This window comes from Toxotes jaculatrix, chromosome 1, assembly GCF_017976425.1.
Source record: "Toxotes jaculatrix isolate fToxJac2 chromosome 1, fToxJac2.pri, whole genome shotgun sequence".
Lineage (NCBI taxonomy): Eukaryota > Metazoa > Chordata > Actinopteri > Toxotidae > Toxotes > Toxotes jaculatrix.
The window spans coordinates 27,051,660-27,069,226 of record NC_054394.1 but is presented as its reverse complement, the minus strand read 5'-3'; the positions used below and the strand labels follow the sequence as shown (position 1 = coordinate 27,069,226).

The following is a 17,567-nucleotide window of genomic DNA, read 5'->3' as shown; positions in this document are numbered from 1 at the left end:
TTTTTTCACCTCAAAATGTCATAAAAAACGTCATAGTATAGTATGCCGTTTTTTTCGGCCAAGAAAAGTCAAAATTTTTTTTCACCTCAAAATGTCATAAAAAACGTCATAGTATAGTAAGGCGTCAAAATCGGACAAAAAAAGTCAAAAAATTTTTTGACCTCAAAATGTCATAAAAAACGTCATAGTATAGTAAGGCGTCAAAATCGGACAAAAAAAGTCAAAATTTTTTTTTCACCTCAAAATGTCATAAAAAACGTCATAGTATAGTAAGGCGTCAAAATCGGACAAAAAAAGTCAAAAAAATTTTTTCACCTCAGAATGTCATAAAAAACGTCATAGTATAGTATGGCGTTTTTTTCGGCCGAAAAAAAGTCAACATTTTTTTTCACCTCAAAATGTCATAAAAAACGTCATAGTATAGTAAGGCGTCAAAATCGGACAAAAACAGTCAAAAATTTTTTTCACCTCAAAATGTCATAAAAAACGTCATAGTATAGTATGGCTTTTTTTCGGCGGAAAAAAGTCAAAATTTTTTTCACCTCAAAATGTCATAAAAAACGTCATAGTATAGTAAGGCGTCAAAATCGGACAAAAAAAGTCAAAAAAATTTTTGACCTCAAAATGTCATAAAAAACGTCATAGTATAGTATGCCGTTTTTTTTCGGCCGAAAAAAGTCAAAAATTTTTTTCACCTCAAAATGTCATAAAAAACGTCATAGTATAGTAAGGCGTCAAAATCGGACAAAAAAAGTCAAAAATTTTTTTCACCTCAAAATGTCATAAAAAACGTCATAGTATAGTAAGGCGTCAAAATCGGACAAAAAAAGTCAAAAAATTTTTTGACCTCAAAATGTCATAAAAAACGTCATAATATAGTAAGGCGTCAAAATCGGACAAAAAAGGTCAAAAAAATTTTTCACCTCAGAATGTCATAAAAAACGTCATAGTATAGTATGGCGTTTTTTTCGGCCGAAAAAAGTCAACATTTTTTTTCACCTCAAAATGTCATAAAAAACGTCATAGTATAGTAAGGCGTCAAAATCGGAAAAAAAAAGTCAAAAAATTTTTTGACCTCAAAATGTCATAAAAAACGTCATAGTATAGTAAGGCGTCAAAATCGGACAAAAAAAGTCAAAATTTTTTTTCACCTCAAAATGTCATAAAAAACGTCATAGTATAGTAAGGCGTCAAAATCGGACAAAAAAAGTCAAAAAATTTTTTCACCTCAAAATGTCATAAAAAACGTCATAGTATAGTAAGGCGTCAAAATCGGACAAAAAAAGTCAAAAAAATTTTTCACCTCAAAATGTCATAAAAAACGTCATAGTATAGTATGCCGTTTTTTTGGCCGAAAAAAGTCAAAAAATTTTTTCACCTCAAAATGTCATAAAAAACGTCATAGTATAGTAAGGCGTCAAAATCGGACAAAAAAAGTCAAAAAATTTTTTCACCTCAAAATGTCATAAAAAACGTCATAGTATAGTATGCCGTTTTTTTCGGACAAAAAAAGTCAAAAATTTTTTGGACCTCAAAATGTCATAAAAAACGTCATAGTATAGTATGGCGTTTTTTTCGGACAAAAAAAGTCAAAATTTTTTTTCACCTCAAATGTCATAAAAAACGTCATAGTATAGTATGGCGTTTTTTTTCGGCCGAAAAAAGTCAAAAAATTTTTTCACCTCAAAATGTCATAAAAAACGCCATAGTATAGTAAGGCGTCAAAATCGGACAAAAAAAGTCAAAAACTTTTTTGACCTCAAAATGTCATAAAAAACGTCATAGTATAGTAAGGCGTCAAAATCGGAGAAAAAAAGTCAAAAATTTTTTTCACCTCAAAATGTCATAAAAAACGTCATAGTATAGTATGGCGTTTTTTTCGGCCGAAAAAAGTCAAAAATTTTTTTCACCTCAAAATGTCATAAAAAACGTCATAGTATAGTATGGCGTTTTTTTCGGACAAAAAAAGTCAAAAATTTTTTTCACCTCAAAATGTCATAAAAAACGTCATAGTATAGTATGCCGTTTTTTTTCGGACAAAAAAAGTCAAAAAATTTTTTCACCTCAAAATGTCATAAAAAACGTCATAGTATAGTAAGGCGTCAAAATCGGACAAAAAAAGTCAAAAAATATTTTGACCTCAAAATGTCATAAAAAACGTCATAGTATAGTATGGCGTTTTTTTCGGCCAAAAAAAGTCAAAAAAATTTTTCACCTCAAAATGTCATAAAAAACGTCATAGTATAGCATGGCGTTTTTTTCGGACAAAAAAAGTCAAAAATTTTTTTCACCTCAAAATGTCATAAAAAACGTCATAGTATAGTATGCCGTTTTTTTCGGACAAAAGAAGTCAAAATTTTTTTTCACCTCAAAATGTCATAAAAAACGTCATAGTATAGTAAGGCGTCAAAATCGGACAAAAAAAGTCAAAAATTTTTTTCACCTCAAAATGTCATAAAAAACGTCATAGTATAGTATGGCGTTTTTTTCGGCCGAAAAAAGTCAAAATTTTTTTTCACCTCAAAATGTCATAAAAAACGTCATAGTATAGTATGGCGTCAAAATCGGACAAAAAAAGTCAAAATTTTTTTCACCTCAAAATGTCATAAAAAACGTCATAGTATAGTAAGGCGTCAAAATCGGACAAAAAAAGTCAAAAAGTTTTTTGACCTCAAAATGTCATAAAAAACGTCATAGTATAGTAAGGCGTCAAAATCGGACAAAAAAAGTCAAAAATTTTTTTGACCTCAAAATGTCATAAAAAACGTCATAGTATAGTATGGCGTTTTTTTCGGACAAAAAAAGTCAAAAATTTTTTTCACCTCAAAATGTCATAAAAAACGTCATAGTATAGTATGGCGTCAAAATCGGACAAAAAAAGTCAAAAAGTTTTTTCACCTCAAAATGTCATAAAAAACGTCATAGTATAGTATGCCGTTTTTTTCGGACAAAAGTCAAAAAATTTTTTCACCTCAAAATGTCATAAAAAACGTCATAGTATAGTAAGGCGTCAAAATCGGACAAAAAAAGTCAAAAATTTTTTTCACCTCAAAATGTCATAAAAAACGTCATAGTATAGTATGGCGTTTTTTTCGGCCGAAAAAAGTCAAAAATTTTTTTCACCTCAAAATGTCATAAAAAACGTCATAGTATAGTATGGCGTCAAAATCGGACAAAAAAAGTCAAAAATTTTTTTGACCTCAAAATGTCATAAAAAACGTCATAGTATAGTATGCCGTTTTTTTCGGACAAAAAAAGTCAAAAAATTTTTTCACCTCAAAATGTCATAAAAAACGTCATAGTATAGTATGGCGTCAAAATCGGACAAAAAAAGTCAAAAAATTTTTTCACCTCAAAATGTCATAAAAAACGTCATAGTATAGTAAGGCGTCAAAATCGGACAAAAACAGTCAAAAATTTTTTTCACCTCAAAATGTCATAAAAAACGTCATAGTATAGTATGGCGTTTTTTTCGGACAAAAAAAGTCAAAAATTTTTTTCACCTCAAAATGTCATAAAAAACGTCATAGTATAGTATGGCGTCAAAATCGGACAAAAAAAGTCAAAAAGTTTTTTGACCTCAAAATGTCATAAAAAACGTCATAGTATAGTATGCCGTTTTTTTCGGACAAAAAAAGTCAAAAATTTTTTTCACCTCAAAATGTCATAAAAAACGTCATAGTATAGTAAGGCGTCAAAATCGGACAAAAAAAGTCAAAATTTTTTTTCACCTCAAAATGTCATAAAAAACGTCATAGTATAGTAAGGCGTCAAAATCGGACAAAAAAAGTCAAAAAAATTTTTCACCTCAGAATGTCATAAAAAACGTCATAGTATAGTATGGCGTTTTTTTCGGCCGAAAAAAAGTCAACATTTTTTTTCACCTCAAAATGTCATAAAAAACGTCATAGTATAGTAAGGCGTCAAAATCGGACAAAAACAGTCAAAAATTTTTTTCACCTCAAAATGTCATAAAAAACGTCATAGTATAGTATGGCTTTTTTTCGGCGGAAAAAAGTCAAAATTTTTTTCACCTCAAAATGTCATAAAAAACGTCATAGTATAGTAAGGCGTCAAAATCGGACAAAAAAAGTCAAAAAAATTTTTGACCTCAAAATGTCATAAAAAACGTCATAGTATAGTATGCCGTTTTTTTCGGCCGAAAAAAGTCAAAAATTTTTTTCACCTCAAAATGTCATAAAAAACGTCATAGTATAGTAAGGCGTCAAAATCGGACAAAAAAAGTCAAAAATTTTTTTCACCTCAAAATGTCATAAAAAACGTCATAGTATAGTAAGGCGTCAAAATCGGACAAAAAAAGTCAAAAAATTTTTTGACCTCAAAATGTCATAAAAAACGTCATAATATAGTAAGGCGTCAAAATCGGACAAAAAAGGTCAAAAAAATTTTTCACCTCAGAATGTCATAAAAAACGTCATAGTATAGTATGGCGTTTTTTTCGGCCGAAAAAAGTCAACATTTTTTTTCACCTCAAAATGTCATAAAAAACGTCATAGTATAGTAAGGCGTCAAAATCGGACAAAAAAAGTCAAAAAATTTTTTGACCTCAAAATGTCATAAAAAACGTCATAGTATAGTAAGGCGTCAAAATCGGACAAAAAAAGTCAAAATTTTTTTTCACCTCAAAATGTCATAAAAAACGTCATAGTATAGTAAGGCGTCAAAATCGGACAAAAAAAGTCAAAAAATTTTTTCACCTCAAAATGTCATAAAAAACGTCATAGTATAGTAAGGCGTCAAAATCGGACAAAAAAAGTCAAAAAAATTTTTCACCTCAAAATGTCATAAAAAACGTCATAGTATAGTATGCCGTTTTTTTGGCCGAAAAAAGTCAAAAAATTTTTTCACCTCAAAATGTCATAAAAAACGTCATAGTATAGTAAGGCGTCAAAATCGGACAAAAAAAGTCAAAAAATTTTTTCACCTCAAAATGTCATAAAAAACGTCATAGTATAGTATGCCGTTTTTTTCGGACAAAAAAAGTCAAAAATTTTTTGGACCTCAAAATGTCATAAAAAACGTCATAGTATAGTATGGCGTTTTTTTCGGACAAAAAAAGTCAAAATTTTTTTCACCTCAAAATGTCATAAAAAACGTCATAGTATAGTATGGCGTTTTTTTCGGCCGAAAAAAGTCAAAAAATTTTTTCACCTCAAAATGTCATAAAAAACGCCATAGTATAGTAAGGCGTCAAAATCGGACAAAAAAAGTCAAAAACTTTTTTGACCTCAAAATGTCATAAAAAACGTCATAGTATAGTAAGGCGTCAAAATCGGAGAAAAAAAGTCAAAAATTTTTTTCACCTCAAAATGTCATAAAAAACGTCATAGTATAGTATGGCGTTTTTTTCGGCCGAAAAAAGTCAAAAATTTTTTTCACCTCAAAATGTCATAAAAAACGTCATAGTATAGTATGGCGTTTTTTTCGGACAAAAAAAGTCAAAAATTTTTTTCACCTCAAAATGTCATAAAAAACGTCATAGTATAGTATGCCGTTTTTTTCGGACAAAAAAAGTCAAAAAATTTTTTCACCTCAAAATGTCATAAAAAACGTCATAGTATAGTAAGGCGTCAAAATCGGACAAAAAAAGTCAAAAAATATTTTGACCTCAAAATGTCATAAAAAACGTCATAGTATAGTATGGCGTTTTTTTCGGCCAAAAAAAGTCAAAAAAATTTTTCACCTCAAAATGTCATAAAAAACGTCATAGTATAGCATGGCGTTTTTTTCGGACAAAAAAAGTCAAAAATTTTTTTCACCTCAAAATGTCATAAAAAACGTCATAGTATAGTATGCCGTTTTTTTCGGACAAAAGAAGTCAAAATTTTTTTTCACCTCAAAATGTCATAAAAAACGTCATAGTATAGTAAGGCGTCAAAATCGGACAAAAAAAGTCAAAAATTTTTTTCACCTCAAAATGTCATAAAAAACGTCATAGTATAGTATGGCGTTTTTTTCGGCCGAAAAAAGTCAAAATTTTTTTTCACCTCAAAATGTCATAAAAAACGTCATAGTATAGTATGGCGTCAAAATCGGACAAAAAAAGTCAAAATTTTTTTCACCTCAAAATGTCATAAAAAACGTCATAGTATAGTAAGGCGTCAAAATCGGACAAAAAAAGTCAAAAAGTTTTTTGACCTCAAAATGTCATAAAAAACGTCATAGTATAGTAAGGCGTCAAAATCGGACAAAAAAAGTCAAAAATTTTTTTGACCTCAAAATGTCATAAAAAACGTCATAGTATAGTATGGCGTTTTTTTCGGACAAAAAAAGTCAAAAATTTTTTTCACCTCAAAATGTCATAAAAAACGTCATAGTATAGTATGGCGTCAAAATCGGACAAAAAAAGTCAAAAAGTTTTTTCACCTCAAAATGTCATAAAAAACGTCATAGTATAGTATGCCGTTTTTTTCGGACAAAAGTCAAAAAATTTTTTCACCTCAAAATGTCATAAAAAACGTCATAGTATAGTAAGGCGTCAAAATCGGACAAAAAAAGTCAAAAATTTTTTTCACCTCAAAATGTCATAAAAAACGTCATAGTATAGTATGGCGTTTTTTTCGGCCGAAAAAAGTCAAAAATTTTTTTCACCTCAAAATGTCATAAAAAACGTCATAGTATAGTATGGCGTCAAAATCGGACAAAAAAAGTCAAAAATTTTTTTGACCTCAAAATGTCATAAAAAACGTCATAGTATAGTATGCCGTTTTTTTCGGACAAAAAAAGTCAAAAAATTTTTTCACCTCAAAATGTCATAAAAAACGTCATAGTATAGTATGGCGTCAAAATCGGACAAAAAAAGTCAAAAAATTTTTTCACCTCAAAATGTCATAAAAAACGTCATAGTATAGTAAGGCGTCAAAATCGGACAAAAACAGTCAAAAATTTTTTTCACCTCAAAATGTCATAAAAAACGTCATAGTATAGTATGGCGTTTTTTTCGGACAAAAAAAGTCAAAAATTTTTTTCACCTCAAAATGTCATAAAAAACGTCATAGTATAGTATGGCGTCAAAATCGGACAAAAAAAGTCAAAAAGTTTTTTGACCTCAAAATGTCATAAAAAACGTCATAGTATAGTATGCCGTTTTTTTCGGACAAAAAAAGTCAAAAATTTTTTTCACCTCAAAATGTCATAAAAAACGTCATAGTATAGTAAGGCGTCAAAATCGGACAAAAAAAGTCAAAAATTTTTTACACCTCAAAATGTCATAAAAAACGTCATAGTATAGTATGCCGTTTTTTTCGACCGAAAAAAGTCAAAAAAAATTTTCACCTCAAAATGTCATAAAAAACGTCATAGTATAGTAAGGCGTCAAAATCGGACAAAAAAAGTCAAAAAATTTTTTCACCTCAAAATGTCATAAAAAACGTCATAGTATAGTATGGCGTCAAAATCGGACAAAAAAAGTCAAAATTTTTTTCACCTCAAAATGTCATAAAAAACGTCATAGTATAGTAAGGCGTCAAAATCGGACAAAAAAAGTCAAAAAGTTTTTTGACCTCAAAATGTCATAAAAAACATCATAGTATAGTAAGGCGTCAAAATCGGACAAAAAAAGTCAAAAATTTTTTTGACCTCAAAATGTCATAAAAAACGTCATAGTATAGTATGGCGTTTTTTTCGGACAAAAAAAGTCAAAAAATTTTTTCACCTCAAAATGTCATAAAAAACGTCATAGTATAGTATGGCGTTTTTTTGGGACAAAAAAAGTCAAAAATTTTTTTCACCTCAAAATGTCATAAAAAACGTCATAGTATAGTAAGGCGTCAAAATCGGACAAAAACAGTCAAAAATTTTTTTCACCTCAAAATGTCATAAAAAACGTCATAGTATAGTATGGCGTTTTTTTCGACCGAAAAAAGTAAAAAAAATTTTCACCTCAAAATGTCATAAAAAACGTCATAGTATAGTAAGGCGTCAAAATCGGACAAAAAAAGTCAAAAAATTTTTTCACCTCAAAATGTCATAAAAAACGTCATAGTATAGTATGGCGTCAAAATCGGACAAAAAAAGTCAAAATTTTTTTCACCTCAAAATGTCATAAAAAACGTCATAGTATAGTAAGGCGTCAAAATCGGACAAAAAAAGTCAAAAAGTTTTTTGACCTCAAAATGTCATAAAAAACATCATAGTATAGTAAGGCGTCAAAATCGGACAAAAAAAGTCAAAAATTTTTTTCACCTCAAAATGTCATAAAAAACGTCATAGTATAGTATGGCGTTTTTTTCGGACAAAAAAAGTCAAAAATTTTTTTCACCTCAAAATGTCATAAAAAACGTCATAGTATAGTATGGCGTCAAAATCGGACAAAAAAAGTCAAAAAGTTTTTTCACCTCAAAATGTCATAAAAAACGTCATAGTATAGTATGCCGTTTTTTTCGGACAAAAGTCAAAAAATTTTTTCACCTCAAAATGTCATAAAAAACGTCATAGTATAGTAAGGCGTCAAAATCGGGCAAAAAAAGTCAAAAAATTTTTTTACCTCAAAATGTCATAAAAAACGTCATAGTATAGTAAGTCGTCAAAATCGGGCAAAAAAAGTCCAAATTTTTTTTCACCTCAAAATGTCATAAAAAACGTCATAGTATAGTAAGGCGTCAAAATCGGACAAAAAAAGTCAAAAATTTTTTTCACCTCAAAATGTCATAAAAAACGTCAGTATATAGTATGGCGTTTTTTTCGGACAAAAAAAGTCAAAATTTTTTTTCACCTCAAAATGTCATAAAAAACGTCATAGTATAGTATGCCGTTTTTTTCGGACAAAAGAAGTCAAAAAATTTTTTCACCTCAAAATGTCATAAAAAACGTCATAGTATAGTAAGGCGTCAAAATCGGACAAAAAAAGTCAAAAATTTTTTTCACCTCAAAATGTCATAAAAAACGTCATAGTATAGTATGGCGTTTTTTTCGGCCGAAAAAAGTCAAAAAATTTTTTCACCTCAAAATGTCATAAAAAACGTCATAGTATAGTAAGGCGTCAAAATCGGACAAAAAAAGTCAAAAAAATTTTTGACCTCAAAATGTCATAAAAAACGTCATAGTATAGTATGGCGTTTTTTTGGGACAAAAAAAGTCAAAAATTTTTTTCACCTCAAAATGTCATAAAAAACGTCATAGTATAGTATGGCGTTTTTTTCGACCGAAAAAAGTAAAAAAAATTTTCACCTCAAAATGTCATAAAAAACGTCATAGTATAGTAAGGCGTCAAAATCGGACAAAAAAAGTCAAAAATTTTTTTCACCTCAAAATGTCATAAAAAACGTCAGTATATAGTATGGCGTTTTTTTCGGACAAAAAAAGTCAAAATTTTTTTTCACCTCAAAATGTCATAAAAAACGTCATAGTATAGTATGCCGTTTTTTTCGGACAAAAGAAGTCAAAATTTTTTTTCACCTCAAAATGTCATAAAAAACGTCATAGTATAGTAAGGCGTCAAAATCGGACAAAAAAAGTCAAAAATTTTTTTCACCTCAAAATGTCATAAAAAACGTCATAGTATAGTATGGCGTTTTTTTCGGCCGAAAAAAGTCAAAAAATTTTTTCACCTCAAAATGTCATAAAAAACGTCATAGTATAGTAAGGCGTCAAAATCGGACAAAAAAAGTCAAAAAAATTTTTGACCTCAAAATGTCATAAAAAACGTCATAGTATAGTATGGCGTTTTTTTGGGACAAAAAAAGTCAAAAATTTTTTTCACCTCAAAATGTCATAAAAAACGTCATAGTATAGTAAGGCGTCAAAATCGGACAAAAACAGTCAAAAATTTTTTTCACCTCAAAATGTCATAAAAAACGTCATAGTATAGTATGGCGTTTTTTTCGACCGAAAAAAGTAAAAAAAATTTTCACCTCAAAATGTCATAAAAAACGTCATAGTATAGTAAGGCGTCAAAATCGGACAAAAAAAGTCAAAAAATTTTTTCACCTCAAAATGTCATAAAAAACGTCATAGTATAGTATGGCGTCAAAATCGGACAAAAAAAGTCAAAATTTTTTTCACCTCAAAATGTCATAAAAAACGTCATAGTATAGTAAGGCGTCAAAATCGGACAAAAAAAGTCAAAAAGTTTTTTGACCTCAAAATGTCATAAAAAACATCATAGTATAGTAAGGCGTCAAAATCGGACAAAAAAAGTCAAAAATTTTTTTCACCTCAAAATGTCATAAAAAACGTCATAGTATAGTATGGCGTTTTTTTCGGACAAAAAAAGTCAAAAATTTTTTTCACCTCAAAATGTCATAAAAAACGTCATAGTATAGTATGGCGTCAAAATCGGACAAAAAAAGTCAAAAAGTTTTTTCACCTCAAAATGTCATAAAAAACGTCATAGTATAGTATGCCGTTTTTTTCGGACAAAAGTCAAAAAATTTTTTCACCTCAAAATGTCATAAAAAACGTCATAGTATAGTAAGGCGTCAAAATCGGGCAAAAAAAGTCAAAAAATTTTTTTACCTCAAAATGTCATAAAAAACGTCATAGTATAGTAAGTCGTCAAAATCGGGCAAAAAAAGTCAAAATTTTTTTTCACCTCAAAATGTCATAAAAAACGTCATAGTATAGTAAGGCGTCAAAATCGGACAAAAAAAGTCAAAAATTTTTTTCACCTCAAAATGTCATAAAAAACGTCAGTATATAGTATGGCGTTTTTTTCGGACAAAAAAAGTCAAAATTTTTTTTCACCTCAAAATGTCATAAAAAACGTCATAGTATAGTATGCCGTTTTTTTCGGACAAAAGAAGTCAAAATTTTTTTTCACCTCAAAATGTCATAAAAAACGTCATAGTATAGTAAGGCGTCAAAATCGGACAAAAAAAGTCAAAAATTTTTTTCACCTCAAAATGTCATAAAAAACGTCATAGTATAGTATGGCGTTTTTTTCGGCCGAAAAAAGTCAAAAAATTTTTTCACCTCAAAATGTCATAAAAAACGTCATAGTATAGTAAGGCGTCAAAATCGGACAAAAAAAGTCAAAAAAATTTTTGACCTCAAAATGTCATAAAAAACGTCATAGTATAGTAAGGCGTCAAAATCGGACAAAAAAAGTCAAAAATTTTTTTCACCTCAGAATGTCATAAAAAACGTCATAGTATAGTATGGCGTTTTTTTCGGCCGAAAAAAGTCAACATTTTTTTTCACCTCAAAATGTCATAAAAAACGTCATAGTATAGTAAGGCGTCAAAATCGGACAAAAAAAGTCAAAAAATTTTTTCACCTCAAAATGTCATAAAAAACGTCATAGTATAGTAAGGCGTCAAAATCGGACAAAAAAATTCAAAAATTTTTTTCACCTCAAAATGTCATAAAAAACGTCATAGTATAGTAAGGCGTCAAAATCGGACAAAAAAAGTCAAAAAATTTTTTACACCTCAAAATGTCATAAAAAACGTCATAGTATAGTAAGGCGTCAAAATCGGACAAAAAAAGTCAAAAATTTTTTTCACCTCAAAATGTCATAAAAAACGTTATAGTATAGTAAGGCGTCAAAATCAGACAAAAAAAGTCAAAAAATTTTTTCACCTCAAAATGTCATAAAAAACGTCATAGTATAGTAAGGCGTCAAAATGTCATAAAAACCGTCATAGTATAGTAAGACGTTTTTTTCGGACAAAAAAAGTCAAAATTTTTTTTCACCTCAAAATGTCATAAAAAACGTCATAGTATAGTAAGGCGTCAAAATCGGTCAAAAAAAGTCTAAATTTTTTTTGACCTCAAAATGTCATAAAAAAAAAGTCATATATGTCATTTTGAGGTCTGAAAAAAAAGACTTTTTTGGCCGATTTTGACGCCTTACTATACTATGACCATTTTTATGACATTTTGAGGTCGTTCTAAAGTATGAGTTTTTTGGCCGATTTTGACGGTTTAATATACTATTCATAGTAAGGCGTCAAAATATGCCAAAAAAGTATTTCATATTTTTTCATATTTTAGTAAGGCCTCAAAATGTGCGCCAATATCATCACATTAACATATCAATCTGTTCAGAATCACATGCTCATCATGCCTGATTTTTTTCATCCACATTGGATGAAGTATGTGTGAGATACAGCCACAAATACATCCATTTCCTGTGTGTTGGTGAAGGGTCATTTTAGTGGCGGCGCCATGGGCAGACTGTGCAACCCACATCAAAACATTTGATAACTTTTTGTCCCTAATGCCTTCTGATCAAATCTGATCAAAATTCAACGCAATCGGACATTTCCCTTAAGAGGCAAAATGGTGCAGTCTTTCCAAAATGGCCGACTTCCTTTACATCATGGAATTTTTCTCCAAGAGGCTTTTTTCTTCGTCTCAACAAGATTAAACGTCAAATATGACTTAGGCAATTATGCTATTAGGCTAACGAAATAGTCAGTACAAGTACCTCAGAATTTTGCTTGAGAATATACTTTACTATCCATCATTGGGGCCATGCTCCATTTTCCTGTTCATGTATCATTAAGTAAAGATCATTAATCATCGGTTCCAGGGTAAATAAACAATAATAACAAGGGACCATTTTTTTAAAATCAATAATTATGTCTCTTTATTAAGAGGGTTATGACACATGGTTTTACAGTCCTCGTGGTGTTTTGAAGTTCATTCCAATTGTTGGCTGAGTGACTTGAAGGTTGGAAAGGCCACCGAAATCCTACAAGAGGAAGAAAAAATATTTGTGATTTAGGTAAATAAACAGGAATATCAAGTGCAGTGAATTACAGAGAGGCTATAATGATTGTTTTTGTTAAAACAAGTAGAGGATTTAATGCAGGACTGACAACTGACTGTATAGACGTTCATTTTACTTGTGTGAATTTTCTTTACTCTCTGCATTTCTGATAAATGCTACAGAAAACAGAGGTGTTCTTATTGAGGATCTAACCAATGAAAGAAGTCTTTTACTGTAAGGACAAAATTTTAAGTTTAGCAGGCTGATGAACACAGGCCCAATTTTAGAACAAACTCTCATTATTTATCACTAAGAAAAGCAGCAAAATGTGTTTTCCATTTACCAGCATCTTGAGCATTTCCTTTGTGTCTGGATCCACCTCGATGAGCTCTTGGTCCAGAGCAGAAATCTAGAGGAGGAGATAAAACCAAGAATAAATAATTAGCTGTCTGAGCTGTGTCTCATCTGCCACTCAGGGAAAAATAACAGTTAAGGTGTTCAAAATGATTCATCTAACCTGCAGCTGCTGACTGCATCCTTAGAGAAATTCATTATCAAGCCAAGCAACCAAAGCTCTTACTAACACAGCAAGATGGGAGTTTCTAAAAGGAGCAGCTTCAATGTCTCACGAGACACAGATAAAACAAGAGTGTGAACAGACCTCTGGGACGTAGTTGTCCCTCCTCTCTCTCTCCTCCTCCTGCAGCTTGATGGAGATTCCTCTGACTGGGCCACGCTGGATACGCTTCATCAGGTGTGTCACATACCTGAGACACCAACAGGAAAACACGATCATTATACCAGTACATGGAAAAGGTCGGCAACAGAAGACAACACATTTACAGTGTAGTCCCTGCATAATTAGTTGATGGATAATTTAGAGACATGTAACATAAGAATATCAAATATAAGCAAATATAACAGCAAAATGTCTTATTATAATTATAAACTGACTGCATAGTTTTACTAATTTAAATCATTCTTTTTGTAACATTTGACAATATTATGTGATTCAATCTAAATGAAAACTGAAAAAAAGTAAAATTTTTAACAATATTTAAAAAACTTGTGCATCTGCTCTCAAGCTCACGTTCCCTGAGACAATAAGTATAAAGGGTAAACTACACTTACAGCACTTGTCTGACAAAGTCCACTGTCAATCCATGTACATAATTTTTACCTATGCGTCTATTTCTCTACTTTCTCTCGACTGTATGCTGGTCATCTTTTATTTGTACTCTACTGCCATGTATTATTTTTGTTCATATTACTTGTCAAAGGAGGTTCAGGGCTTGATGAGGTACCGAGTGTTCAAAAGCTAAAAATGCTCTCAGAAATGTTTATTTCTCTCCTGTAATACAACAGGAACTCTTTCAATTAGTAACCACAAACCGGTGACGACCTACTGATTAACACGACATTTAACATCATCAATACAAAACAACCAACTAAGCAGCAACAGTCACTTTGTGATTTGCCAGAGTTTGAATTAGTGCTGCACGATTAATCTAATCGCAATCGCGATGTCACGCTGTGCAATTACATAACCGCATAAAAGACTGCGATTTGCGATTAAATGTAAACCAATGTGGAGTAACTGACGCCACATCCACGCACTGTGGGCAGCCGCAGGTATGGTCACGTGACTACCCGGCTTTCAGCAAACAGTAGTGACCGACATGGAAGCTGAGGAGGAACACGAGGGACAAGCAGAGTTGGTGGCAAAGAAAAATGCTACTTCTGTTGTATGGCGATACTTTGGATTCAGGTATGACGACCCTGAACAGCAAGATGTGCTGTGTAAAACCTGCAAAGCTAAAGTCGCTACGTCCCGAGATAATACGACCAATCTCTATCAACATTTGAGACAACACAGAAAAATTTGACGAGCGCATGCAAATAAAAGCCCAAGTAACGTGAAAGATAAAACTGAAAACCGCCTGAAAGAACCACAACGTACAATCACAGATACATTTTGAAAATATTTATTTATTTATTTTTAAATTTTTGATATTAAGTTATTTGGAACAAACGGTCTATAATCTTCAGGTTTTGTATTTTTTTTGTGTCTCATTATTCTGTGTTGTCCTTGATATTCATGCAAGTGGACTCATGACACCATTCATGTATAATATCGTAATCGCAATCGCAAATCGCAATATTGTCCACAATAATCGCAATCGCACATTTTCATCAAATCGTGCAGCACTAGTTTGAATGAATAAAAAAAAAATATATGAAACTACCTGCTATGCATTTAACACCTGCTGATTATGTGCACACCTGACCTGCAGCTGTGTACAAAAACTGGTGCCGAAGCCTGTGGCAGCCAAAACACTTAAATCAAAACACAAATAACTGCAGCACAAAAACTGTAACACAGCAAAAACAAGAGGCCAGCACCTCATTCTTCAGCACAAACTCAGATTAACTGCAGTCTCTCAACAGAAGGCCTCCATTACAAGAACTGCATTAAAAGTGGAGTAAACTCATGCCGCCTGCTGACTCACTGTTCTTACTTCCATTGACTGCAAACATTAACAGTGGATCAGGAGTCTTCATTTTGCAAATAATCTTAAAGGATCAAGGCTGCAGCAAAGAGACCACGGTCTAATTTTGACGTGAGGACGAACGTCTGGGAAAACGAGAGAGAGAAGCACCTACAGGACTGTCAGTTGCTGTCAGTCACTATGTTTCCATACAACTCTGATCATATAATTTATAAAAGGTCATATCACAGCTCCACTGTGATCAGGCAATAAAAGCAAGCACCAGTGCTTTCTACTTCTGTGACAATCAGACCCACATCAAGCAGGATGTGGTGGTAACTACAAAAACTGCCTTCACACAATCACCGTCCACAGACACACATGTCAACATTAAATCTCAGGTGAACACAAAACGTGAACCAGCTTGCAACAGACAAACACCAGCAACTTGTGCAGGACAAGTCATAGACGACTGATAAAACTGATCTGAGGTCTGAGCAAGTGAACATCGGCTAGTAGGAGTGTGTGTTTCTGCAGGATGCACTCCCAAAAAACAAAAACAATACAAAAAAACTAAACAAAAACAGCAGCAACAGTTGTAATTCCACTTACCCTGCAATTTTGTTGCGCAGAGGTTTGCTGGGGATGATGGCGATCTCCTCGCACACCCTCTTGTTGGTGTGGAAGTCATTGCCCAGACGTGTGTAGTATTTCTCAATGATGACCCTGGCGGCCTTCTTGACTGTCTTGGTCCTGACTCGACCCTGAAGAGAAGCCAGAGACAATTCAGTTCTCATACAACACAGAAATTCTGTGATAAATAATATAATTCATAACCAGGAGGAGGAAAGTGTGGAGGAAAAAATCACACGCAAAGTTGTCTAGTTGATGTTCATTACACTGGAGGACATATCAGTGGTCTAACTGGAAATATTTTCAGCTACGATAATATTTTTAGAAATCACTCATATAAAAATAGAATTTAAATCATTCCAGCCAAAGTATGAAAGATTTCAATGAAAACCAGAAGGCGTGATCAGGCCTAAGAATTCAATAATGAATCAACTTTTCGTTTCGCTGCTTTATTTCCCAACAACAAGACCACATCAGACTGGGTCTAGATCAAAAACCACTACACTTAGACTTATCAAACCTGAACTAAATTAACAAGGAGATAAAATCTGCGTAAAACACAGTCTCCTATCTGTCAAATATTTTTAAAATGACAAGTGTCCCTTAACTTTCCATTCAAGTGCCGCATCGGAAGCTAACTTCAGAGCAGGAAATCTAAGCAAATAATACACTTAAGATAAAACTGCCGGATCGAAATGTAATCTGTACGATTTCAGACTAAATCCTGATGTAAAACCATGTAATTACTGTAAGATTTGTCCTACATTTAGCCCGTTATCAGATGAAACATTAGCTCGATAGCAACGGTTTAAATCCGGATGAAACTGACCATTAAGAAACCAGTTTTCCCCTGAAACAAACGGCACCCAAGTCAAACTAGTTTTAAAAGGCGGATAAAGAAACAAACACAAACCGAGTCAAACCGGTACCGTTTATTCTCAAAAACACATGAGTTACCGGCGCTTTTCTGGCTGTTCTTAGCCGACTAGCGGCCAGTCTCCTGCCTTAGCAAAACAGGAACATTTTAACCCGTGTTTATGGATATTTAACTCCACAGATGTGCATCGAAATCCGGCGTTTATTAATCTGTGTGCCGTTTGTGTGCGGACTGATGCTTGTGATCGCTTGGTGGACAGACAAACAGTGAGGATTAAACAGGATTGTGAGATCTGGTGGAGCGAAATGTTTCTCTGTGTACCCACCATGTTGGCTCGGACCGGTGGAAGAGAGACACCGGAGGGTCACACAGGAAGTTTATAGTTCGCAGGCTGCTCGGTCGCACCACATCGGCCCAACAGCGCCGACTAGCGGCGGGAGGAGTGACCTGTACATGAAGGAAAATAGAAAACATTTCCTGTAAGTTTCATCAAGTGCTCTAATCCTTTTACTTAAATAAAAGCAGTAATACCACAGTGGAAAAGACTTTAAGTAAAGTGTACGAGGAGTCTTGTTTAGTCGAAAAGAAAATTTTTTTTGGCAATGTATTTTAAAAACATGTCATGAGTTGGCACTGCTTCCATTTAAAGAGTCATAAACCACTGTACTAAATGCCATGAACAATCTTACCATTCAGTGTAATGACTTAAAGCTTGATGAAGTTTTGGAAATAAATGTCACTACTAGAAATTATAAAATAAAAATACAATTTTGTCTTCATACTACCTTAGCAGATTTCTGACACGTACATATATATCACATGCTATACTGTCTACTGTGCCCACAGAGTAAGATTTTAAAACACACATAACTCAGTGCAAAAATTATCTGGA

At 32.3% G+C, this 17,567-nt stretch overlaps 1 protein-coding gene across 1 annotated transcript; it reads right to left on the bottom strand.

Annotated features, from left to right (window-relative positions):
* Nucleotides 1–12,533: 12,533 nt before the first annotated feature.
* On the bottom strand, nt 12,534–17,090 carry LOC121176507 (40S ribosomal protein S17-like). The gene is made up of 5 exons (XM_041030892.1): nt 17,001–17,090; nt 15,778–15,929; nt 13,338–13,443; nt 13,020–13,085; nt 12,534–12,658 (listed from the first exon to the last, which is right to left on the bottom strand). Exons 1-5 carry the CDS (start codon nt 17,001–17,003, stop codon nt 12,581–12,583), a joined length of 405 nt encoding a protein of 134 aa, XP_040886826.1. The 5' UTR covers nt 17,004–17,090; the 3' UTR covers nt 12,534–12,580.
* Nucleotides 17,091–17,567: the final 477 nt, after the last annotated feature.

What these genes read in the sequence shown, in the direction of transcription:
- LOC121176507 (XM_041030892.1), bottom strand. An exon ending in GGGACAACTACGTCCCAGAG is followed by an intron (nt 13,086 to 13,337) that starts GTCTGTTCACAC and finishes CTCCTCCTCTAG; the next exon opens with ATTTCTGCTCTGGACCAAGA. An exon ending in AGGAAATGCTCAAGATGCTG is followed by an intron (nt 12,659 to 13,019) that starts GTAAATGGAAAA and finishes TTCCTCTTGTAG; the next exon opens with GATTTCGGTGGCCTTTCCAA.